The sequence below is a fragment of the Rattus norvegicus genome, chromosome 3 (genome assembly GCF_021556685.1).
Source record: "Rattus norvegicus strain SHRSP/BbbUtx chromosome 3, alternate assembly SHRSP_T2T, whole genome shotgun sequence".
Taxonomy (NCBI): Eukaryota; Metazoa; Chordata; class Mammalia; order Rodentia; family Muridae; genus Rattus; species Rattus norvegicus.
This window is the reverse complement of record NC_141536.1, coordinates 148,774,865-148,800,546: the sequence shown is the minus strand read 5'-3', so window position 1 is coordinate 148,800,546 and position 25,682 is coordinate 148,774,865. Positions and strand designations below refer to the sequence as shown.

The 25,682-nt window shown below is 50.3% G+C and overlaps 1 protein-coding gene and 1 long non-coding RNA gene across 2 annotated transcripts in view; both read left to right on the top strand.

Moving 5' to 3' along the window:
• Nucleotides 1-2,609: 2,609 nt before the first annotated feature.
• Nucleotides 2,610-25,682, top strand: part of LOC103691947 (uncharacterized) — a 72,204-nt gene continuing 49,131 nt past the window's right edge. The window contains exons 1-2 of the long non-coding RNA XR_015683951.1: nucleotides 2,610-2,693; nucleotides 16,010-16,113. This is a non-coding gene — a long non-coding RNA (uncharacterized LOC103691947). The remainder of the gene's footprint in view (nucleotides 2,694-16,009; nucleotides 16,114-25,682) is intronic.
• Mafb (MAF bZIP transcription factor B) lies at nucleotides 3,835-5,755 on the top strand. Its single transcript, NM_019316.2, is given in 1 exon segment — nucleotides 3,835-5,755. A coding segment is annotated over 1 exon segment (972 nt). The 5' UTR covers nucleotides 3,835-3,868; the 3' UTR covers nucleotides 4,841-5,755.

The window sequence follows — 25,682 nt, the reverse complement described above, 5'->3', positions numbered from 1 at the left end:
CACACGCACACTCCTCCTGTGTGCCATAAATCTCACTCCTACACTTGCAGATCCGCCTACTCGCTCGCTCACAAAGCACCTCCGGGAAACGGGGAAGAGCGGAGCGCACCTCAGCGCAGGTGCTAGGGCGCCGCCCTATTCTGAAAGCGCAGGCTGGAAGGCGCGCCTTGGGCATCTATCAAGTTACCCTGATGACGTGGCAGAGATGTCACGAAGGCAGAGAACCTCATGCTCCCGACTCTTGCTGTCCACTGTTTTGGGGAGTAACTTTTGCTCGTAAGATAGGATTGCCTCAAGGCTAGGTATCTAGGACCCTTCGGAGTCCCTCCATCGCTGTGATGTAGTTAAAGAATTCCAGGATGATGCAGTGGGGCTTGCTTTGGAGAAAAAAAAAATCCTCAAGTGTGACTTTAGGCCCTAGATAGGACCTATTCGGCACAGGGACTTTGGCTTTTGGCAATCCTGGCCTTCCTTCGGTGCCCGGGGCTCCCGCCTCTTTCCCACTGCTTCTCCACTCCTTTTAACAACCCATCAAGGTCTCACAGGGCGTTGGGCTCCCAGTCAAAGTGAGCTGCACCCTTTCCACCTCCCCTGTTTTTCAGGGTTGGGGAGCAGTCCTTTGTGCCCCTCCAGTTGTAATATCCTGGACCGAGTGGAATCCTCCAGACTGCAGTGGCAGTCTGGAGAACGTCAGCCCAGGAGTTCCAAGACCATGCAGAGAGCACACAGGAATTAGAATGGGGGGAGGCTGGACTAGGAAATGGAATGGGTTGTGAGCAAAGGCCTTCAACTGGGGCAAGCTCTCCGGTCTCACTCTCGCGCCCACCGGAGCGCTCTCTCTCTCTCTCTCTCTCTCTCTCTCTCTCTCTCTCTCTCTCTCTCTCTCTCTCTCTGCCCCCCACCCCCAAGGAGGGGCTACCCCAGGACAGAAACGGGTTGGGGGAGGGGAAGCGAAACTAGGAGGCGCTGAGATAGCTCATCTAAAGCCCAGAGGAAGAAAGCGGTTACAACAGAGATAGTCGCGGGGACAAAGAGGAGCAAAACGGCCGGGACAAAGGCCGAGTCCTCCAACCCTGAGAGAGTAGCGCATCTTCTGGGGGTTTTATAACTACTTGTCTGGGGCCACAAGAGTCCTCTTCAAGGACCACATTCTTGAGAAGTGGGTTTCAGCACTCCGTGAGACAGGCGGGAGCAAGCACTGCTTTGCGGTCCTCCCCGGTTCCCAGGAGGGTGTGCAGCGAGGCGCGCACTCGGGAAGTGCTACGTCTCAGATGACTGGGGGTGGGGTGGGGGTGGGGGTGGGCGGGGGGAAGGCTAAAGCTGGAGCCCGGTGAGTGTTAAGGGAGTTAAGTGGTGGTCCAGGCTGGAACCCAGGTTTGCAGAAGCCCGAACTCTAAACCTGACATGGCCTCAAGACGTCCCCTGGCTGAGCCAAGATCCGAGCGTGTGCTCTCCTCGTAGCAGCTGGGACTCTTACAAGGAGAGTAAATGTCCCCAGCGCCCACCTCATTTGCGGGAGGTTCAGCCTAACTGCCCTCGGCTCTCTGCCTAGGCAATCGAATCATTTGTGCCGAGAGCGCACTTCTCAAAAGGGTTCGAGGAGATTTCCCCAGCAGTTCACTGATCTAAACCTTTTAGGTGAAATTTTAGTTAAAAAACACCTTTTTGGTTAAAATTAGGCTCCCTAGACCACTCTCTGCCCCGTCTTTCCTAAGGATTTAAGAGGGGAGAAAAGGCTTTTTTTATTGATCGGAGGCAAATTTTTCTTTCTGTGAGAGGGGAAAAGGTCTGATCTGGTTGTCAGTGCTGCGGGCCACTGGCCCCCTTGCGCGACGTTGGCGGGCAGGTCCGGTGCAGAGGGCAGCCAGGACACACTCACCCAGCGCGCTTTCCTCCGCTCATCTTTCCGCGTCCTGAGCTTGGAAGCAGAAAGCGACGTGGGAGGCGGGTCGGATCTCCGGATGCAGCGAATTCGACATCTATTCACTTTGGGTGTTGGGGTCGGGGTCTGAGGAAAGCCCTACATTTCCAGCCCTTCTGGCAGGGTAGGGAGTCTCTGTCGGCGCCCTACAGCCTTGTCTGAAAGCCTAGTGTGTTGCGTTCCGCCTCCCGTCTGCGCTCCGGAGAAGTTTCTCACCCGGTAGCCCTGGACCCTCTTTACCTGGCGTTTTCATTTTAGGACTCTGATCTTTCCAGCTCAGGACCTTCCTCCCTCGAGGGGAGTAGCCCATAAGCACACCTCGAAGGTGTGGAATTCAGAATAGGGAATTTCAGAAAAAGTGACCGGAGAGGGTTAGTGGTTGAGTCCGAAGATGGGATCGGAGGGCCTGTGCATAGTTTCAGAGGGGTCTGCCCTGGATTCCAGGGCGCACTCAGCCTGAGTTCAGGCCTGGCTTGGTCGGGTCAGTCAGTAGGACCTGCACGGGTCGGAGGCGCGGTCCTAGCCTTCCCGTACAGAACTAACCAGTTCAGGGCGCCTTTGCGTCCCGTGGCCACTTGGGGTCGCACTTTATGCCTGTTTGAATCTCCCTGCAGCCGTCAGAAGCTTGGCTCGGCTTAATCCTTACAAAATGTTCAGACAAAAACAGGGCCCGGCTCCCCAGCATCCCAGAGCCACTGAGTGCACAGACCGCTGTTGGTCTCAGCTCCGAACCTCGGAGTTGTCAGGTTTCCACACGACTGGCAAGTGAAAGGTATTCAGAGCCTTTGGGCCGACTCTTTTTCTTTTTGTTTACCTTCTTTGGGAGCATTTTTGGGGGTGGGGGGCGAATGTACGGAGGGCGAGACTACTGGAGCTCTGTCTTCTGAGCTCGATCACTGAACCGACTAGGAGAGGAACAGCGTCTCTTGGCCTGAGGAACCTTCCTAGAGGTTAAGAGTTAGATCTGAACAGAACTCTTGGAGCCCCAACCCCGCAATCCCCCCACCGCATACATTAGCTCAGACCTACAGAAACACAGGCACGCACGACACACATTCACTCGGCCCGCGGCGCCGAGGACACACGGAGCGTCGCCCACTGGGCGGGGGCCGCTTGGGAACAAAGGGCCAGGGAAGCGACATCCCGGCGCTTATTCTGAGCCTACTTGGGGGTGACACGGGCTGAGAGTGGGAGTGTAAAGAGTATCTAGGGAGGCGTGAGGGCAGACAGGGGGGTGGGAACGGCGGCTGGGTCCAGAAGTGGGGCGCGCACCGAAGGCAAGCGTGCGGGAACCTCGACTCAGAGGGTGTTGGGGGTTGGGACCAGGCGGTCCGTCCCACTCGGCTCCAGCCCTCCTCCAGGCCTCAGCCGCTTCGGGGCTCCTCCGGCCTCTAGTCAGCTGACGCGGGGGGCGGGGGAGCTGTCAGGCACGCCCCGCCCAGCGTCGCTGGGCCGCGGGGGCCGTGCAGCCATTGGCCAACTCGCCGGGCCGCTTGGGCCCCCGCGCTCCAGTGACATCAGGAAGCGATAAAAGGAGGCGGCGGCGCCAGCTCCTGCACAGCTGCACCGCCGGGCTGCGAGCGGCTGCAAGCAAGAAAGCCCTAGAGCCAAAGAGCCGGAGAGCGAGCGGCGGGCGCTTTGCCCTGCGCCTCCCCTCTGCCCCTGCGCGCACCTCGCCAGCTTCTCTACCCTGCCCCGGCTCGACCTGACTCGTTCCCGGCGCGGTCGCAGCCCCGAGCTCCGGGGCAGCTCAGGCAGCCTCGGGAGGACTCTCCGGCGCGCCGCCGCGTCCCCAGACAAAGGCTTGGCCGGCGGCCCCGGCCCGCTGCGCCCTCGGCTCCCCGCCTCCCCGGCTTGCCGCTCTTCGCCCCCGCGTTTGGCTCGGCGCGTCCCGGCCGGCCGCAAAGTTTCCCCCGCGGCAGCGGCGGCTGAGCCTCGCTTTTAGCGATGGCCGCGGAGCTGAGCATGGGGCCAGAGCTGCCCACCAGCCCGCTGGCCATGGAGTACGTCAACGACTTCGACCTTCTCAAGTTCGACGTGAAGAAGGAGCCACTGGGGCGTGCGGAGCGTCCCGGCCGGCCATGCACACGCCTGCAGCCGGCTGGTTCGGTGTCGTCCACCCCGCTCAGCACACCGTGCAGCTCCGTGCCTTCTTCTCCCAGCTTCAGTCCGACTGAACAGAAGACCCATCTCGAGGACCTGTACTGGATGGCGAGCAACTACCAGCAGATGAATCCCGAGGCACTCAACCTGACACCCGAGGACGCGGTGGAGGCGCTCATCGGCTCGCACCCAGTGCCACAGCCGCTGCAGAGCTTCGACGGCTTCCGTAGTGCGCACCACCATCACCACCACCACCACCCTCATCCGCACCACGGGTACCCAGGAGCCGGTGTGACTCACGATGAGCTGGGCCCGCACGCTCACCCGCACCATCACCACCATCACCAAGCATCACCGCCGCCGTCCAGCGCTGCCAGTCCGGCGCAACAGCTGCCCACTAGTCACCCGGGGCCGGGACCGCACGCGGCAGCCGCGGCGACGGCTGCGGGCAGCAACGGTAGTGTGGAGGACCGCTTCTCTGACGACCAGCTGGTGTCCATGTCCGTGCGTGAGCTGAACCGCCACCTGCGGGGCTTCACCAAGGACGAGGTGATCCGCCTGAAGCAGAAGCGGCGGACCCTGAAGAACCGGGGCTACGCCCAGTCGTGCAGGTATAAACGCGTCCAGCAGAAACATCACCTGGAGAACGAGAAGACGCAGCTCATTCAGCAGGTGGAGCAGCTTAAGCAGGAGGTGTCCCGGCTGGCCCGCGAGAGAGACGCCTACAAGGTCAAGTGCGAGAAACTCGCCAACTCCGGCTTCAGGGAGGCGGGCTCCACCAGCGACAGCCCCTCCTCTCCTGAGTTCTTTCTGTGAGTCGTAGCGGGTCCCGGCCCCCGCCATTGCCCTGGCCCGGACTCCCTATCCTGTGTCCCCAGCCCTGGACTCCCTGTCCCTGCCATGGCCCCGGCCTTGACCTGCCTGACTCGAGCTAGAGGGAGGAAGGACGCGCGGGCCGCGGGAGACGGGCGGGAGCACGGGCGGGTAGAGCACCTTGGCTAAGAAGAGGGCAGCGCAGCCTCTTAGACTTGGGCAGAGTTAGAGAGACCCGGGCGGTGGGAGGTCCCGGAGTAACTTTTCTCCAAGCTGGAAGCCCGCGAGGCATATTCCAAGGAGTCGCCAAGGCCGTCCGGACACTTCTGGCTCTGAGAACTTTGTGAGTGCCAGGGCCGCCGCTTTGCAGCCCAGAACTCAGTTCGCCCCCAGGAAGAGCAGAGGAGAGGAGAGGGACTCTGGAGTCCCCGTGGGCGCGAGGCAAGGCTGAGCTAAGGAAGGAAAAACGGACAGCTCTGTCTGTCCAGAGTATGGTGAACACTGGCTCTCAGCCGGAGACGCGGGCCTCAGTTAGGACTTTCGGCGCGCGAAGGAAAAAAAAAATCTCATCAGTTTTAATGCCTGCTCGATTATATAGAAAAAATACGAAAATCTGCATTAAAAATATTAATCCTGCATGCTGGACATGTATGGTAATAATTTCTATTTTGTACCATTTTTCTTGTTTAACTTTAGCATGTTGTTGATCATGAATCATAACCCCCTTGTTTCTTTGGGTGAGAAGGGATGCAGTTCCTGCGGCTGCGGCTGCGAGCGAGCAAGCGAGCGGAGTTTCAGTCGCCGGCCGGCTTGTAAATTACCCGCCCGGCCAAACCACATTGAGAAGGTAGCAGCAAGCTGAGTCTATGTTTGGGTTTATTATTATGGCATTTTTTTGTTTGTAAGTAAAAATAAAGGAAAGAAAGAAAAAAAAAAACCAAGCCCAACTTTGTCCGGGGGATCCTTGGAATTTGTTTCTTCGCTCTCCTCTTCCTTCCCACTTCAGTTTTGAGTTTTGTTGGTGTTGAGGGAAAGCTAAGGGAGAGGCAGTTGCGGAGATCCACACCGTGCAGGAGCGTGTCCACTATCACTGCCTGGTCTTGGGGCCAAATTGACACCCCCACCCCCCACCACACACACACACACACACACACACACACACACACACACACACACACACACACACACACACACGAAGAAAAGAAAGACCGGCTTTGCGTCCTAAGAAGTCAACACAGGGCTGGTTTGGAATGCTCCAGAAGGGCGCTAATTGCGAGCTCCCTCCCCGCCAGGGCTTAGGGTGAAAACTATTTCTCCCACCTCTTCCTACACGTCAATGATGATCTGAGCTCCCATTGTGCCAAAAGCCATTCTTAGAATGTACTAGAAACCCACACATTGGCAGCTAATGCTGCAACCTGAGTGCGTTCTTTAGACCACTGCATTTTGCGCTTCTCTGCTGTCGGGATAGCAGGGAGACTCATGGGTGGTGTTCGACCCCCTTCTGTTGTACAGTAGTTTATGGGGAGGTCTGGGTGTTTTTCTTTATCGTTACTTTCATTTCTGCGGGTCAGTAAAAGGATTCAGTTGCACTGACAGAAATACCAAAATGAAAGCGTACTTTTAAAAAAAATTCCCACCTGAATTTGCTGGCGCTGCTGGCTGGATGCTTTTTTTTTTTGTTGTTTGTTTGTTTGTTTTTGAGTTTGTATTAGTTGATAAATTTACAGTAAATAACAAGATTGTATGAACCGCATGGTGCTTGCAGTTTTAAATATTGTGGATATTTGTCCTGCATCGGAAACGAGCTTTGGTTTTTCACTGATTCAACTGTGTTGAAATCAAACTTGCCACAAAGCAACAGAAATTGTTTTTAATTTCATGTAAAATAAGGGATCAATTTCAACCCCTGCTTATGATATGAAAATATTAAAATCTAGTCTTATTGTAGTTTTAATTCAGACTGGTTTCTGTTTTTTTGGTTATTAAAATGGTTTCCTATTTTGCTTATTAAAACCATGGAAATGGTGTTTATTTAGAGGGCTCCGTGTGTCTGCATGACTTTAACTCTCTTGTTTCAAGAGCTGTACGTCAAGTTTGGGACATTCTTTGGGAATGAAGCCCAAACTCCTCGGGGTGGGCAGATAACTCCGGTGTGTGACTGTGTGTGCTGTATGTGAACCTCAAATGTATTCTCTGCTTTCTACCCTAGGTTCAAACCCCAGTCAAGAGTCCATCTGTACGCTGAGAGGGTGTATATCTGACAGGGCTACTCGACAATGCCTTTTGCTTTCGGGCTTGGAGATCAGGACTGGGCTGCTAGTCTGCTGAGGTAGTGGCAGAGGCCAGGAAGCAAGAGTTGCAACCTGGATAGAGGGAGCCAGGTCATTTTTGGAACCCAGGGCCAGCTAAGCTGGAGCTTTGGCCTTCTCCTCTGGGTGTTTGGACACTGGGAAGCCTAGAGCTAGGCTGCTGCCTCTGAACTGGGGTTTACCCTTCTCTTCTCCTCCGGTGGATAGAATCAGGTGACACCTGACAATAGATCTTGGGAAATAGGACCCTGTTAGTAGGAAGCCCATCCTTGGTCATTTTTTCCCAGGTTAGGTATCTTTGGGGTGCACAGGGCCATCAGCCTAAAAATAAATGGAGATTGTATAGAGGAGTTTGGAATTCAGCATCTCCTCAGTTTGGAAGCAGGAGGGCTTTGGGTGACTTAGCCTAGCAGCTCTACCAGTAGTCTGAAGATTCCAGGTGACGCGGAAATGGCCCCAGACTTTTTTCTCTCCTCCCCTGACCCCTGTCGTTTGAAGGTCGGTACCTCGTGGTCCCACACTCCTGGCAGTCTCCTTGGAATCCTGTCTCTGATTTGGATGGTCTTTAGGCTAACCAACCTCTTTCTGTCAGTGGGGTAGAACACCTAGACCTTAGAAGAACTCTGCACTTTTGGCAATGCCTAGCTCTCTGTGGAGACTCAGTGAGGTCTTTCGTCTTCCACGCAGACTCTATTCTGCCTTCATGCTTTTGGTCCTGGAGTTCCTAAAACGGGATCTCAGCATCCAGACGGGAGATGGTATAGACCCAAGCAGTGGGAAAGGAGTAAGGGGTAGCTTGGGAAGAAAGGGGCAAGTGAAATTTGGAACAGATTTTGACTTGGATCTCTGGTGACTGGGTTTGTGATTGGCATCCGAGGAAGAAGTTTGGGGACCTAAAGAACCCCCCAGAACTCCAAAGAACAAAACAAATTACAGTAACCACAATACACATCCACCCTGTGTTGGTGGTGTGATTTCAGCTTGAAGTGAGTTCCCAAACCCAGTCCAGTTTCCCCAGTGGAAACATGGGGGGTGGGGTGGGAGGGGGAGATTGGTTTCCATTTGGGAAAAGGCTGATGAGCCCATGACCCACTTGTAATTTCATATGCAAGTGCCACTTGCAGGTACAGATGCAGCTCCTTTAGGGAAAGAAGCCTCTGTTGTTAAGAGGGGGTATCTAAAGAGACTGCACTGTGCAGGGCCCTGCAGTAATAAGAGAGGATCAAGGACTTCTGGTGGCAGAGACCTTAAATCTGGTGGTCTAATTCTGTCTGGAGCCATTTGAAACAGACTGGCAGTGTCCACTTCTGCCATTACCCAGACTTTAGGAAAGGTTGCAAAGTCTAAAGGATTAACTTTACCTGGAGTACGGAGACACTTAGACGCACCCAGTGAGGTCACTGTTACTGTGCATCCAGAAAGGACACAGAGTGTCACCAGTTTAGAGTGACCGACCGCGTTTTTTGGAGATGACAGTCTCAAGTCACAGCCCTAGTGAGATGTTGACACATCAAGACAGGGACACCCATGCTCTATACTCTCATTGGTGGCACTAATTCACCCTGGAGGCATATACAGGGAAAAGCTGAGTGGAGAGCTCTTCAGAGAAGGCCATAGCTTGTGCAGTGTATAGTCCCTATAGCAGGCAAGCCCTCTACTCACAGTCGGCCATTCCACCAGCCAGGATGCCAGGAGCCTGAGAAAGGGGAATTAGATATTCCCAGGACTTCCGCCAGTACGAACCCAGAGGTACTCAGCAAGCTTCATCCTTCTTTTAAATTTCCATTTCTCCCTACTGCTGGAAGGCAGCTTGAGGTCCTCCACTCTCCCTGGGAAGAAAAATCCTCCCCGAACCAAAATCTTCCAGGCTTTCACTGATCCCAGCGTCTGCTCACCGGACTCACCCAGAGACAGAGACGTACAGACCCCAACACTGGGAGGCACTCAGTGGGCCATCTGAGAGTTGGGCTCCTTCCTGGGTCCTCTTCTTTGCTGTGGGCAGCCGCAGCCCTAAAGCTGGCTGGGCTTGATCCACTTTCTGTGTCGGGGGATCTCACCCGCCTGAGGGACCTGGGACAGCCGCCGCTGCCGCCGCTGTCACGCCCTTCAGTTTGGCAGGGAAGGTGGCCGCTGGGTGCCCGAGGTTCAAGCAAGTTTAAGTTACTTTCTCTAGGTCTCTGTTTCTCTCTCCAGGTGTGTTTTCTGTCTCCTCTTCCTCTCTCCCCTCTCCCCCTCTTCTTTCTCTCTATCTGACCTCATTTTCCATTTCTTTAGCTTCCCCCTCTAGTCTTCTGTCTTGTTTACTCCCCTGCCTATTATTCCAGGACTGCGGGAAAGGCTACCCAGACATCTCTACAGCCAGGCAGGAAGGCCAGGGGATAGAGCAAGCGAATGCTCTGATGCTCGCTTCTTGGTAGCCATGGGGAGTTAGCACACTGAGTTTCACCGCGCTGCTGCAAAGGGTCTGGACTTCACTCTGCCCACTCCCCCGTTTCATTCCACCGTGTCCCTCACTGTGGTTGGCTGGGACGGCAGGCTGTCACAAGGGCTAGCCAGGGGTTGTTGAAATTTTAGTGAAGGTGAGCTCTGGGGAGGCTTCTGTGGCAGCACACCCTGTCTTGTCAGTCAGAAGTTCCCATTTCCCTCTTCTGCTTTTATTCCCCCTTTTAGGGGCCTTCTGTACCAAAACTCTTCGTGGAAGTTGTCAAGATGCACACCATGTGGGTCACTAAGTTGACCACTTTGTGACCTAAGGGCTCTGTTTCTGTCAAGAGACCAAAACCCTACTCAGTCACTCTCCCACCCCCAGTCTTCAGTCCCCTTGGCGTGGAGGGAGCTAGAACCAGTGGGTTAGTGTTTGGGGATCCTCTGGTATGCTTTTAGATGTAAAACTTCATTGTCTTCCCAGCCCTTCAATTTCCCCAAAGGGATACTCTGAACCGGATTCTCTAACTGTTAACCTTCCTTTCCACCTGCAGTCTGAAGGCCTGGTGGCCTCTCAGCGTGGAGACAGTGGCTCCGGTGTTTAGATTTACAATGTAAGGAAATCTTCTCCCCTGACCGAAATAAAAAATATTTCCATCCAATATCCCAGCCAGCAGCATTTCTCCAGCCCATCAGAGGCGTCTGTTGTACTGGAATAGCTGCTCTGAGCTGGTGCCCAGTGTAGCATCCTGGGAAAGACAACCCCCATAGAGTGAAGGGCCAGTCCTGTGGTTTGGGATGTACCTGAGTATCGGGGAGCAGCTGCCACCGTGGGGATTATCTTTGAAGTCTGGGGCTTTCCTGGCTCAGAAGAAGGTGTCTTTCTTTTGTGAGAAGGCTGCTGCCAGTAGAGTTTCCTCTTTCCCACAGTTCCCGGCAGCCAGAAAGCACTTCTTTCAGTGCGGGTGGGGGCTGGGGATTATACATTTACCAAGACCCCCCCCCAAAGTTCCTCAGCGTCCTATGCACCTCCTTCTATCCATCTGAACACCTCCCTTTGTCCTCTACAAATGTCCACGTCTCCCAGTTTAAAATTCCCCTTTCTCCCACTGTCCTACACACGTTATCTTAACTGGAACATTTAGATAACATCAGAGCTAACTGTTCTCACTTGGAAGAATTTAAATCTGTGAGAAAAGTTGCAGCTCCAACATGAAAAACCACCTAAATTAATAATAAGGATTTGTTCCGAAGCAGCATTCGGTTGTAGCAGCCTCTTGGCATTCTTTGTGAGTGAAGTTACTTTTAAGTAAAACGGCAGCGATTCATTTCATATTCTGTTTTATTTTATTTTTCTTTATCAGGAAAAAAAGGGGGGAGGGGATGCTGTCTTTGGGCTGGAGGGGGCAGCTGCAGAGGTGGTGGGAGAAGATCTGGAACTTTCTGGAAGAAGCAGACTATTTTTGGCGTGAGGAAGCTGATAGAGTCTGTACATCCGTATGATGGTGCTTTAATTTTTGTTTTGTTTTTTTTTTTTTTGACCAGGGCTGAGGCTTTATCTCCCCCCACCCACTTCCCAGGAGAATGGGCAGGGATGGGCCCGTGTGTGTGTGTGTGTGTGTGTGTGTGTGTGTGTGTGTGTGTGTGTGTGTTGGGGGGGTCATTTTCAGGCTGCTTCATAGTCAGCCTGAGGGGTGGGCAGGGCTGAGACTTGTTCTGGTGAATGGACAGGGATGGGTACTTTGGGGGGGGTTGCTGATTCATACTCTGCCTGAGGGGTGGGCTTTGGTTTTGGCTTTAACATTCCATCAGATACTGCAGCTGAGGCTGTGCTTGGCTCTCACTCAAGTTGCCTGGTTTCTTCTGATCCCTCACCCTCACTGCCTTGACTCTGCCAGTTACAGTTCTGCCATGGAGTTCTACCCAGAAGGGAGATGGAAGTAAGCTGCCCCCGAGTCAGCTCTGCCTGCCAGGAGTGAGCAGAACAAGTATTTCCCAACATGGGACAGGCCATGCCCGCTCCCCTGTCTTCCTTTGTTTCCTGAGAATCTGAAGAACCAGGTACCTGGGTTCCTTTCAATGGATGCAAGACAGGCAGGTCATAGACTCTGAAGCGTAAGCTGCTGTTACCCAGGGCCGAGGGTGGAGGGGACAAGTCATCTCTTGCTCAGAGACACCAGGGCAGCAGTCTAGAACAGAAACCTCCTTACTACTGAAATTTAACTTCTGTCATCAAACCTTATAAATTCTTCTATCAATTCCTCACCAAAGACATTCGATCCTGTGTAGGTGAGGATGTCAGAAACAGCTCCTTTTAGGGTGTGTGCGTGTGTGTGTGGGGGGTCATTTTCCTCTCCAAATCTCTTTGTACCAGGTGCTCATTGAGTTTGCTGCTGGATACTTCATGCTCTCCCCTCCCGAGGTTTCCTGCCCAGGCGAAGGTGTGAACTGTTGAGACAGCACAGCAACTGGGTGACAGCAGGGAAACGGCAGCTGTCACTCTGCTCTCTGATAGAGGCCATGTGAAAGAAGCTGGCATCCTGGCATCCTGTACCACTCAAGATTAACAAACAGTTCTCCCATTCTATGTGCTTTCGACTGAACTTCCCAATTAATGGGTCCTCGTGACAGAGCAAGCGTTCCTAGCAGAAACAGCCTCTAGGTGAGGCCATTTGGATGTAATCATCCGCATTTTAGCAGAGGCTGTTCTGGGCGTGATACTGGAAGTCTTGGATCTAACATAGATGTGTTTCTGCTCGTAGGGCACGAATGCACATGTATGCACTTGTATTTACCTATGCAGAGACAGAATTTACGTGCATCTATCTGCCATACCTATGTTGCCACGCTCACTTGTATGTACCACTCATCACACATGTACACTAGCATGTGTATCCTTGCTCGATGTGTTCACATTTAAATACTCATGTGCATGCCTCTGTAGCATGTACGGTGTTTGTAATTATGCACACAGCTGCATGCCTCTATGTTCACATCGAAGCATGATTGATTGCACATGCACACGGGGCTCTTGTAAGATGTACAGGGCTCCTGAACGTCCTCCTGTAGTCACCCGTGTGCGTGAGTGAACATGGCCTTCATGGTCATCCACACACAGGCGCCATGTAACAAGGGAAACATGGCACCAGTAGGGTTAATGGAGGCCCCAGACTCCCATAAATATTTATAGGAAGCACTCAAGCTCTCAAAGTGGGAGCTGAAACCTCTCCTCTTGAGCCCCTGTAAATCACTGCTGGGCTGCTGCTGCTTGTTACCTGTCAGATCAGGGGCTGTGTTCTGCAAAGGCAACGTGTATATGGTTAGAGCTACAGCTATTCAGGGGCCAGGGGTGAAGGGGGAAGGCCATCTGGTCATCTCTTGCCTTGCTCAGAGTCACCAGGGGGAGGGTCTAGAACAGAAATCCATGCCTCTCTAGTGCTGAAATTTAATTTTTGTCACGGAACCTTATAATTCTTCTATAGGTTCCTCACCAAAGACATTCAACCCTGTGTAGAGGAGGGGGGTCAGAGACTGCCCTCTTGGGGTCAGTCTCTCTTTGCACAGGTTGGTCATCCCAGGGCCTTTCCAGGCATCCAGTGAACATGTCAGGGCCACTACTTACTACTGGGATCCTTCTTCAAGGGTCAAGGGTCAAGTGAAGCAGCTCAGTGATGTCGCTGCTGCCTCTGACTGCAGGGCTGCAGCTGTGAAAAGAGAGACACATCGTTGTGTGACTATGAGAGGCTCTGTCTGTGGAGGGATAGCATCTCCGGCAGGGCAAGGAGGAATGGTCCTGATTTGATGCAGAGGGAACTATTTTTCCCTCACCAGCTTTGCTTCCCAAAGGCCTGCTGGATCTCAGGGCCCCAAGCTGCTGTGTCCAATGCAAATTCTGTGCTCCGTTTGTGTCACCCGAAACTGATCATTGGCGTGCTGGACACTATTCTAAGATTAGATAGAACAATGAACAGAAAGCATCAAACGTCCCCAACTGTGAGTTTCCAACCCGATAGGAGAGTAGAGATGCCCTTCAGGTAGCACATGGAATGCCCACGGCCGACAGAAGACGCACCACGCAGGAGAGCAGCCTGACCCTTGAAGACATTCACACAACTGTGTAAGAGCGGGCCGGGAGCAGTCAAAAGGGCTTCCTGGAGTTGTTGATGCGTGAATGGATAGCTGAAGTCTGAATAGAAGTTATTCAAGTCAAAACGCGCTGGATTAGCGCCATCCCATGGATGTTTCTAAGGTAACAGAATTTTTCTGTTTTTTTTTTTTTTTCCATCTACAGGTGGAGACTGAGACTTTAGATGTGGCTCAAGTCACTGAGAATCTGAATATTTTTTGTGTAGTGCATGTGCATGTGTGCGTTCCTGTATACGGTGCTGCGTGTGAATGTGCATATGTGTGGGCACATGTCCATATGTCCATACGGGGGGCCAGAGGTCAGCATCGGCGGCCTTCCACAGTTACTCCCCTTGAATGCAGAGTCTCTCAGTGAATTCGGAGCTCATTCATCAGGCTAGACAGGCTGGCCAGCAAACCCTGGGACTGCTTCTGTATGTCTCCTCCTTCCCCTGGCAGAGGCCGGCCTTCCGTGGCCACTAGGGACCAAACTCAGGTGCCGATACTTTTCTAACAAGTATCATGTGAGTCTTTCCCCAACCTGCCCATCTGTCTGTCTTTTATCCGTTCATGTTCTTTCTCTGTGTTACCTGGAATTCTAAAACACAACAAAACAAAACATGGCATTAAAATTTCTTAAACAATGTATTTGTGTATCATTCATTCTTCAGAGGGTATAAGGGTGGTGATGGTAGGAGAATTTTTTTTTTTTGACAAAGATCTGCCAGCCTTTTGCCTCCTGAGTGCTGGGATTAAAGGCATGGGCCACCACTGCCGTGCTATAGAAGGGTTTTTAGCCACATCTTGGGTGTCTTCTGACCCCTCCCCTCCTTCCCCAGTCTCTGGGGAAAAGATCTCCCCCAATAAACTCTTCCCCTATTTCTTCCTGAGCTGAGAAGCAAGCCTCTCCTCTGACAATTCTCCTCAGAAAAGGAAAGAGTGTGTCTAGACTTAAGACTTGCAATGGGATTTCTCCTAAAAGAGGACACAGGCTGAAGCAGCAACCCTGCTGTGTTAAGCAGCTACTGGGCTGGGAGAGCAGCTCTGTGGTCCACATACTCTGTAAACACCAGAAAAGGCTTTGGGTAGAAAGAACCTCCCACAGCCTTGCCTTCTGTTTCATAGTCAAGGAGGATGCTCTAAGAAAGCTGAACCTGGGTGAAGGGGCGGGGCTTATGTGCAGAAGAACATTTCCTCTGACCAGTAGGACTGGAAATCAGCAAGGACAGGTGGATGTGGTGGTCTGCGGGGAGTCCAAGCACTGCAGCCTTCCATCCCAGATTTCTGTAAGAGTTTGTCTTTCCCTGTTCATAGGTAGATGTAATGCTGCATGCCTACTTCATAGCTGGATGAATAGAGCTAGCGGAATCTTGTCTGAGATTGTCTCTCTAGGACCATCCTTGACTTCTATTCCATCTCCTGTCCTCCTTAGTAAAAAAAGTAGAAACACTGGGTCAAAGCTGATACAATTATTGATTATGTGATAGCTTATCCTATGGGTTATGGGCAAATGTATCTCAAAGTTCCAGATATGTTATTAAAAGGATGATGTAGGCAGCAAAGATAACTAGAAAATGATCACAGGGAACCCATACTGTGAGACTCACTGTATTTCAGTCTTCATAAGAATAAGGGGCCGTGAACTCAAAGATCTGGATCTAACAAGTATCTTCTGTATGCCCAGTACTGTCAAGTGGTTTGTAACTCTTCAGTCACTCACGTAAGGCTCCAGTAACCTTAAGAGCTGGGAAGCTACTATTCCCATGTTCTCGAAGAGGAAGTAGAATCAGAGAGGTTAAGCAATTTGCCCGAAGATGAACAGCTAGTTGCAGTGATGATGTTTGAACCTTGTCAGACTGAGTCTGGAGTCTTTATCTTCAACTACAATTCCTTTTAAGGCCAAAGGATGTGGGTGACTTTGTAACTAGCTAGAAAATGTTTCTAGGTTATAATCAATGGGGCCTGACTTTGAGAGGAGCGCCCCCCGTGCACCCTTTTCTTAAACTGCATGTACTTTGGGGACACTGTTTTAAAATATTTAATATAAATTGCTAATGTTGGCATACTTACAATTAGTCATGCTCTGACACCATCTACTGCTCCCATTACTTTTAGAGTTTTGTACACTCTAGCCTTCAAGACTTCTGCAGCCTTGGATGTCCAGTCTTCACTCCTCACCTGGTACTCTGGTCAGAATGATCCTGGGCCCTGTCTGAGTTTCTTTGGCTTCCACACTTTCTCCTTAGCTGTTTTTGTTTGTCTGTTTGTTTTCTACAAAGTTCCCTAACATTTACATCTTCTGGTTTTTAAGGTCACCATTCCAACCAAGCAAGCAGTCTAGGAGGAGGACATCGTCCCTTTCTTCTAGTCCTGGGGCATAACAGGACCTTGGAGGAACTCATCTGGTGGAAACAGGTAAGGCAGGGCAGTTTTAACCCAGCCCCTCCTCTTGCTGGCTGTGGGGACCTGGGCAGGTCGTGATGCTACCTCTTTGAACTTCAATAGCCTCTTAGGCAAATGGGAAGTATCTTGCCTACATCTGGTTTCTGGAGGGATCTTTTGCGCCACAGCCAGCTAGAAATGCCTTGTGTGGACTCCTGTAAGTTCAGGGTTAGGATGGATTGCTAGTGCAGTGTGTGGTGGCTGCTGTGGTCATGGCTGGCACAGCTATATGAATTCTTGCATCATCCAAGCCTTCATTGCTTTCTTACAATGGGCAGAGCTGGCCCTGCTAGAGGGGCAGGAGTACAGGAAATGCTGCGAGAAGCAGGTCTAACTGGTTTTCCTCTGGCTGGGATCTTGGGTTCAAATAGCTCTAAATGTAATTGTGAGCGAAGGCCTGGAAGGCAATGTGCGTACCCCAGGAGTGCTGGAGAAGCGGTTACAGACAGAGAGAACATAGAAAGAGCCACGAGTTCCAGTCCTGAGTGTGAATATGCTCACCCACATGGCTGGGCACTGTCCAGAGATATTCGGCCCAGGAACCATGGCTGAGATCTTGCCAGCATTTTCTCAAGCGGGACAGTCACTTAGCCTGGGTGCCAACTTACCTCACCTTGGGAATCACTTTTTTTTTTTGAGAGAACATCAGAGTCCTTAGATTTTGGGGTGGGGGTGTCTCTAACTTGATGTAGTTTGGTTTTGGTGTTTCTGTGAGTTGTTGGGTAGATGGCATCTCAGTGCATATGTGTGCATGTGTGTCAGCTCATGGGGATTGGGTGCCTGTGTGTGCATGTGTATAGGAACTCATGGAGGCTGTGCACAGGCCGTTTGCGCAGAGCCACAGGGAAGAGTGCTCTTCAGTGATGAAGGTGGCAGGCTGGGAGGCACGTTGTGTGAAATTAGAGTCCATGAATCCTTCTCTCTTCTTGGAAGCCAAGAGGGATATGGCCGGGTGTACTAGCTAGCTTTATGCCAACTTGATACAAGCTAGCGTCACTGGAGAAGAGAGAGCCTCAATTGAGAAAACACTTCCATAAGATCAGGCTATAGTCAAGCCTTTAGGACAGATTTTCTTAGTGACAGATGTGGGAGGGCCCAGACCATTGTGGGTGGGGCCACCCCTGGGCAGGTGGTCCTGGATTCTATAAGAAAGCAGGCCGAGCAAGCCATGGGGAGCAAGCCAGCAGGCAGCACTCCTCCATGGCCACTGCATCAGCTCCTGCCTTCGGGCTCCTGCCTAGTTTGAGTTCCTGTCCTGACTTCCTCAGTGGACTCTGACTCTGGATATATACGCCAAATAAATTCTTTTCTCTTTAGGTTGCTTTTGGTTGTTTCATCACAGAAATGGAAAACCCTAACCAGGATAGAAATTGGTGCCAGAATAGTGAGGCGTTGCTGTTACAGACATGACCGACCATATGTTTTGGGGAGGATTGTGGAAAGGCTTTGAAACTTTGGGTGAGAGAAACCATTGAGCGTTCCAAGCTTGGTGAGCATTTCTGTGGGAGCTTGGGAGATAAGAATGCTGAGAGCAGTGCAGGTGATGGAGGCTTGGCTTCTGAAGTTCCAGAGAGAAGCTCGAGAGCCCTTTAAAGACTCCATCATGGTCAGTTGATATTTCGAGTTAAGCATCTGTGGTTCTGGTCAGCTGGGGCTGAAGGATCAGCTATGATTGACGAGATACTGGAACCACTGAAGGGAAATATTTGTTTTGCTGGGCCAATGGATGCTGGTGGCTGGAGCTGAGAAATTAGTGGGGATTAAGAAGAGACCAACACCACTGAGGTAAAAATTGTCTGGGACGTGTTTCCTCAGAGTCATCACTGGCAAGGTGTGTTCCAGAGCCATCAGGGTTACACCTTGTGCTGCCAGTGGAACTTGGTAGTGTAAGAATCACCGAGGTGATGCTGGTTTTGAAGGCATGGAGAATAGCTGAGGCTTGGCACTGTGTGGCACGGTTGGAGTCCCTGAAGAGAGACCAGGAGAGGCTATTGGTGAAAGTGTAGCCCATCAGCAGCAAGAGACCCCAGTATTTTGAAGATGCTAGTACCACTAGATGATTGCTAAGGACAATGGCAGGCATGGAATGGAGCCAGCCTCAACATAGGAGACAAGCCGTGTGTGCTGTAGAGGTCAGAGCTGGATAAATGACGCAAACACTTTGGAGGAGCCCAGAAGATTGTACATGAGCCCCAGGTATTGGACATGGAGTCATTTACGCTGTTGAGTTTGATTTCACTTTATTCCAATTGTTACTGTGCTCTGGTTCTTTATTCTTGAGGTAAGAAAGTATTTAATTTAATTTAGACTTTTACAGGAACCCGTAGTTGAGAGATTTGAACTTCTAAAAAAGAGATTTGGGACCTTTAAAACAGACCGTGAAGTTTAAAGAGCTTTTTTTTTTTTTTAATATGTCTGTATTTGTTAAGACTGTGGGACTTTATTGATGTTTTTAATGTGAGATCATGGGAATGAATAATAAAGGAAAGGTTATGGCTTAATATTGATGTTTCTGAATATCAAGCTGACAAGGGGGTCAGTTGTGCTGGCTAATCGTATCAACTTGACACAAGTTAGAGTCACTGGAGAAGGCAAGCCTCAACTGATCAAATGCCCCCATCAGATCAGGCCATAGGCAAGCCCGTAGGGCATTTTCTTAATTGGAGATTGATGTAAGAGGGCCCATTGTGGGTAGGTAGAGCCTCCCCTGGGCAGGTGGTCCTGGGTTCTATAAGAAAGCAGGCTGAGCAAGCCATGAGAAACAAGGCAGTAAATCATACTCCTTCATGCCCTCTGCATCAGCTCCCGACTTCAAGTTCCTACCCAGGTTGAGTTCCTGCCTTAGTCTTCCTCGGTAGACTGTGACTCTGGATGTGTAAACCAAATACACTGCTTTCTTCCCATGTTATTTCTGGTTGTAGTGTTTCATCACAACAATAGAAACCCTAATTAGGACAGCGAGTATATGGTTTATTCTCTAGCAGCCCAGAGTGGAGTATCTGTGAGAATCCAGTGTGAGTTAGTGAGAATGTGTGAATCTGCAAGCTCAGAGAAGGCAGCGGCTTTTCTCCTGGTTATCATCTGAGACGCAGAGAATGGGAGGAGAGGTGCTCAGGAGAGTGACGATCCTGAGTGAGCCTGGATGGTGCTCGCAGAGCAGAGAGTGGGCCAGGCAAGAGTCCTGCAGGTGCAGAAAGGAACATAAGACTAAAAGGAGGAGGCCATGCATGGTTCTCAGGGGCCTTGAACTCAGAGTAGAGTTTGGCACAACCCAGGACTGGTGGGATCTGCTGTCACACTTCTGCTGTGTGACCCAACAAATCACCGGGCTGCTTGGAACAAGTTGACCAGCCGTCAATTTCCTGAGAGGTTTGGGTTTGGATTCTACAGACAAGGCAAGGTTATGGCGGAACGGAGAGCCAGGGAAACTTCACTTAGACTTCGTGAGAAGGAAGGAGACATGTGGACGATGCCGAAGAGATTTAGGGTGGCTGGATGAAGCCAGACATAATGGGGTGAATTAGATCATCCCACGAGTGACCAAGAAATCGAAAAACAAAAAACAAAAGAAATCCCCTGACTTAAAAAAAAACAAAACCAACCAACCAACCAACCAAACAAACAAACAAACAAACAAACAAACAAACGAACAGAAGGAGGAAATAAAAGCAAAAGTAAGGCTGAACTGGAAGTAATATGATGTCATGAAGTCTGTGTTGAGGTGAGCCAGGAATTGACTTCCAGCCCCCTGATAGCCAATGGGAAGAGGGGCAAAAAGATTAACTCTTAAGTCAAGAAACTCCACCCGTTGTCAGGAGAAACTTAAGATTTCTGGTTTGGGGACAGGAAATAACTTTTTGTGTGTGTGGGAAAGATTTCGGTTCAATTTTAAGTCAGAGAGGGCTGAGGTCGGCAGTAGAGTTTATTCTGGGAGTCAGGAGACCAGATCCGACTTCACATGTGATTTTGGGAGGTTGTTTAACCTGTCTGAGTTTTAATTCACTCTACTGTACCTTCAAGGGCCTTGATCTTGATGGTGACTTGACAGAGTCCATGGAAGGACTGGGCGCACAGTAGCCGGTCAGTAATTGCCTCGCTTTTGTCTTCCCAAAGCTGCCTGCCTTTAATTATTATTATGTTTTTCTTTCTCCTTTGCCTCCTCCTGCTCCTGAGACCAGGGCACAACTGGGCTGCTGGCAGGATGCCCGATGAACTCAGCTGGGCCGGTGCTCCCTGCTGTGCCACCTGCCCTGCCCCCAAGACTCCTCTAAGCCATATTCAGGCCACAGCCTCCTCTGCTCCTAGCCCCAGAGTGTCTGAGAACTCTGTTCCCTGGCCAGATCTGGCTTTAGCATGTCCTCCCTTAGCACTCTCTGTGCCTTCCCACCCCCAAATCCTAGGAATAGATAAATAATTCTCTTAGCAATCTGTTGTTTTAACCTCCATCTCTCGTGGCTAGAACATGTGTTCCAAGGGCACAGAGTATTGTGCCCTGTCCCTGTGATGTTGGCCAAGTGGATCAGGAATGATGAAATCATGGGATGGATGGATGAATGAATGAATGAATGAATGAGTGAACGAACTGAAAGAAGGTTTGTTTGGGGCCAGGGAGATGGTTCAGTGGGTAAAGTGCTGTCTGCACTAGTATGAGGGTCTTGAGTTCTGATCTCAAGCATCAGTGTAAAAGGGCAGGACCTGCTACAGCGGGAGACAGTGAATCCTGTAAGCTTGTTAGCCAACCAGTGTAGCTGAAATGGCCAGCGACCCTTTCTCTCTCTCTCTCTCTCTCTCTCTCTCTCTCTCTCTCTCTCACACACACACACACACACACACACACACACACACACGCATACTCACGCACACAAATGTGGAGGTGACTGAAGAGTACATTTCAGTATCAGTCTCTGTCTTCCACGGACGTATTCATTCCATGCATTTTACCCTTTGCTGGCACGCAGGAGTGTATACACACTTGAGGATACTCATACATGTGTGCATTCATACACACACACACACACACACACACACACACACACACACACACACACACACACACATGCGAAGTGGACGTTCATCTCCGCCTTATAGTTGAGGAAAGCCACAGGTTATGTTGTTGTTTTTGAGACAGTCTCTGGTAGGCCATGCCCAGAGTGGGCTCCAGGAGTGAGACAGAAGACAGGTAGCTGTGGATCTTGAACTCAACATATATATACACATATATACATATATGTATATATATATATATATATATATAAAATCTACTTGATGTAAATAAGTATATATTATTTACATCATCTTCCCTTTCCTTTAAACTCCTCCTGCACTGCCTCCCTGAATTCATGGCCTCTTTTTCTTTTATCCTTTTTTTTTTAACCTTTTTTTTTTTTCTGAGTCAGTCCTCAGGCTTCAGCCATAATATAACTTCCTTAGGGTGTTGGCACCTAAGGTTTTAGCTGGGGTCAGGCACCCCAGCTCTCACCATCGTTAGCCTAACTTCTCCAAGGTCTACTCAGATTCAGTCTTCCCATATTCATCCATGGGCACCAGCGTATTGTTTTTCCCACGGTGCTCTTAACTGTAAATGTCACTAGTTGTATAATTTGTTGAGAACAGTGCAAAACGCAACTGAATAGCTTCTCACTACAAAATTAATGAGATCTGGGTGTGGCAATGCAAATTTGTAATCCTAGCTCTCAGGAGGCTTAGGAGGAACATGAGTTCAAGGCCACCTTGGGCTAAATAGTCAGATTGAGGCCAACTGATGTAGATAGTAAGGCGCCGTTACAAAAATATACATTGTATTACATTTGCGAAAGGAAAAAAAGCCCTTCTGTATTAAATTGAGACATTCGAGATAGTAGCAGCAGATATTAAATCTGGCCTTGCATTTTAAACCACAAGACATTGTGTGGCACCAGGGGTGCAGTAGACCTGGAGCATTAGGGTTTCCTCTGGCCTCACACTTTACCTAATACCTGGTTCTTATTTGCATGTCGTTTAAATATAAATGAATGAATGAAGGTAGACACACCAGTAGAAGTTCTACAGCTTTCCTGAGCTCTAGTTTTCCCATCTTCAAAGTGGGAAGATTCCCAGGCAGGCAGTGAGGACCCTCTGAACCTGAGGCCACCAGATAAACCATGGGGACATGGCTTGGAACTAGTTAGGTCCAAGCGGACAGAGGCCAGAGGCCAGCTTTGTGTAGTGCAGAATGAGGCTGGCCTGATAAGGTAGGTGGACTCTGCTCTCTGGAAACTGCCAGCATGCCTCTGATGACACACGTCTTCCTGGCCAGAGCCAGGGACCAGGGACAGCCTCCACCTCCTCTCCATTCTAAGCCCCGTCGAGCACCAACATGCATCTGGCACCATGATAGGAAGGAACTATGGCTGTTTTATCGCAAAAATGTCCAAGGCCAGAGTCAGTGAGTGAAAACGGCAGGCCCAAGGTTAATCAGTCAGTCAGGGGTGTAATGCTAAAACGATTTGTTTGAGGGGTTGCTACATCCCCACCCCTTTGCTTCTTAATATCTATTGGAGTTTCTACCCCACATTTGCCTGTTTTGCCTCCAAGAAAATGACACGGATAGTGTAATTTATTAATAAGCTGTCAGCACTATGCTGGGGAGGCTCTGAGCTAAATTGCACTACCTCTTCCCACACTGTTAAAACCTGCACGAATGTCCCCATCACTTGCCAAATTAGTGTGTCCAGGCAGCTTCTGCTATAGTTGTATGTCCTCGGGGTGAACTTCTTTTGGCCATGTACTCCTGGTCTATCTCACCTAAAGGCTTCCTCCTCCTTCCTCACTCTTTCTCATGGTCCCTACCTGAGACCTCCTACTCCATCTCAAGTCCTGCCTTCTTCTTTCCCCAGCCTGGTCACAAGCTCTCGCCTTTTACTAACAAAGTTAGGGATTATTGGGGAACATTCTTTATAGCACATCGCTTAATACAATGCCCACGTTCAGACTGAAACCTGATCTTGGGGAACAGAACTCAACATCTGAATACACAGTGCACACGACCAGCCCCGAAGGCGAAGGGCCAGCATGGGTGCTGGATAACTCATAACCTCTTTCAGCCTGCTGAGAATGGCGAACCCGTGAGGTGAGGGTGTTCACAGGCCTCTATGTGTGTACACCCGAACTCTGGCTTTCGACGCCACTGAGTATCTCTGAGGCCAGAACAACCTCTGTCCATCCATCAGGCCTTCTACATCCCCGAAGCTGTAGCCGGCCACGGTTGGTATGGCATTGAAACTATGAGACCAGCACTGCCTGTTTTTCTGAGGAACCATTCTTACACAAATACTCGGCCTGTCTTTGACTCTTCTTCTTTTTCTTTTCTTTTTTTTTTTTTCGGAGCTGGGGACCGAACCCAGGGCCTTGCACTTGCTAGGCAAACGCTCTACCACTGAGCTAAATCCCCAACCCCTGTCTTTGACTCTTAATGTCAGAAAAATAACGGCCTTTTAGACTTACGATGCACTGAAGCCTTTATGGGTTTACTTTATGAAATTACGGAATTGGGCATTAGAAACAGAAAAATGAAAGAAATGAGGGCCCTTTGGTATTCTCTCCCTGCAAGACCATCACAATCACAGCTCGGTTCACACATCATGTACCCTCTCCCCCATACAGCACACATACACTGAAGAACACAGTGTGTCTCCTGACAGTCCCTCCTCCGAGTGCTTTCATTTTCCCTTTAAAGACTAGAGGTCAAAGGCCAACTGCCTACTTTGAGCCCTGGGATTTAGCTTTTAGCTTTGGCTTTTTTGAGTTTAGACTGAATAGTTTGATAAGGCCTAAAGTCGTCAAACTTCTCATTTTTTTTTTTTTTTTGCCTTGAAACATCTGTGTTTTGAAACTTGTGGTCAGACAGGGGCACACACCACACACCACACACACACACACACAATATTAAGATGGGTAAAACTTACATCTGGTATTATGAAATTCATTTTATGATGCTTTTCCTTACTTGTGGTTTTGGACTTCTTGTCTGTTCATTCTCTGTCCTTTGCTTTATAATGGCTGCTGGCTGTTCTGGGACTTTTTCTCTCCCTCCCCCACACACCCCCGATAGTCCAGCCCTAGGAGATGTGCCATGCAGGAGTCTTCAGTGAAGTGTTCTACTTCAATTTCTTTGAAGTCTCACGGTAGCTGGTGGTGCAACTGTGGCGTCTGTCAGTGCTGGCTGTGGCCTTCAGGGCAACCTGGAGGAGGTGCCGAGCTGGGAGAAGAGCCCAGGGCTACATCTTCCATTCTGGAAGCACTCTTAACTGCTCACAGATACATACCCCTTCTAACACTCACACGCGCACGCCCGCACACACCACAACTCCAGAGTCTTTAGTATCAATAGTCTTCCCTTGCCGTACACTCTACCTGTTGTGAATGTGAACCTGACCTCCGGGTTGTGGAGTGGGCAGGCCGAGACATTCCTCAGCATGCCCAGGGCTGCCACAGGGACCTCACATGCTGGTACCTGTGGCTTTCTGATCCCTTCATGGATGAGGACAATTTGAGGCTCAGGTAAGAGTGTCTTCCCTTCAGATACTCAGAGAGCCAGGGGCAGGGTCTGGGCTAGATCTCACTGCCCTTGTAGATCTGTGTGGATGGCTTTCCAAATATGGCCGGTTGTGGGATCTAGAACCCTTCACTGGGATTCTCCGGGGTGGGAATATTGCTTGCCTGGCTGTCTCCAGCTCTTCCAGCATCTACCCCCTGCAAAATGCTTTCTGGTACAATCCAAGAGCACCAACTGCAATGTCAAACAGAGCCTTTTCCCATCATTCCTAGGGGCTAGGGAAGAATAATGGCCTCTGAAAGATGTCCGTGTCTTAATCCCTAGAGCCTAGAAATATGCTTTCTTACTGTGACTAAAAAGGACTTTGCAGCTACCGCCCAAGTTAATGACCTTGAGGTCGGGTGTGTGTCATCACAATGAATCTTCCAACTGAACAGCTTTCCCAGATGTGATCAGGGCAGGTGTGATCAGAAAATCCATATTTGGAAGCACAGCACTGCTAACTTTGGGGGTAGAAAGGGGTGGTAGAAGCCAGGGAGGTGTCCCTTCCAAGCTGGGAGAGTCGAGGAACCCCCAGCATAGGAACTCAGCTTGAGAGCCTGAGTGAGATAGCATCTTGAGGTTAGTTTAAGAGATCCCCATGGACTTCTAACACACAACTGTGACTGGGATTATAACGTAGACCTTTGACTTCTCCAGCAAGCTCCATTTGTCCCTGATCACTGTACACACATGTACATGCACATACAATTGTGTTGCTCTTCGACTGGGGGTGAGCACTGACAAGGCAAGGTACGGTCAGGAGGACGTTAGCTTCATTCATGTTAGTCGACTAACTCTGATATTAACAATAGCAGCACCCTTGGGCACTCTTGGGTGTCCTTGGACACTCTGCTAAGTGTGCCACAGTTAGCCTGTCATAACAATGCTAGGAGACAGGTTAGTCCTTCTATACCCATGTTCCAATACCCATTTTATGGTGAGGAAACTAGGACTTATAGAGGTTAAA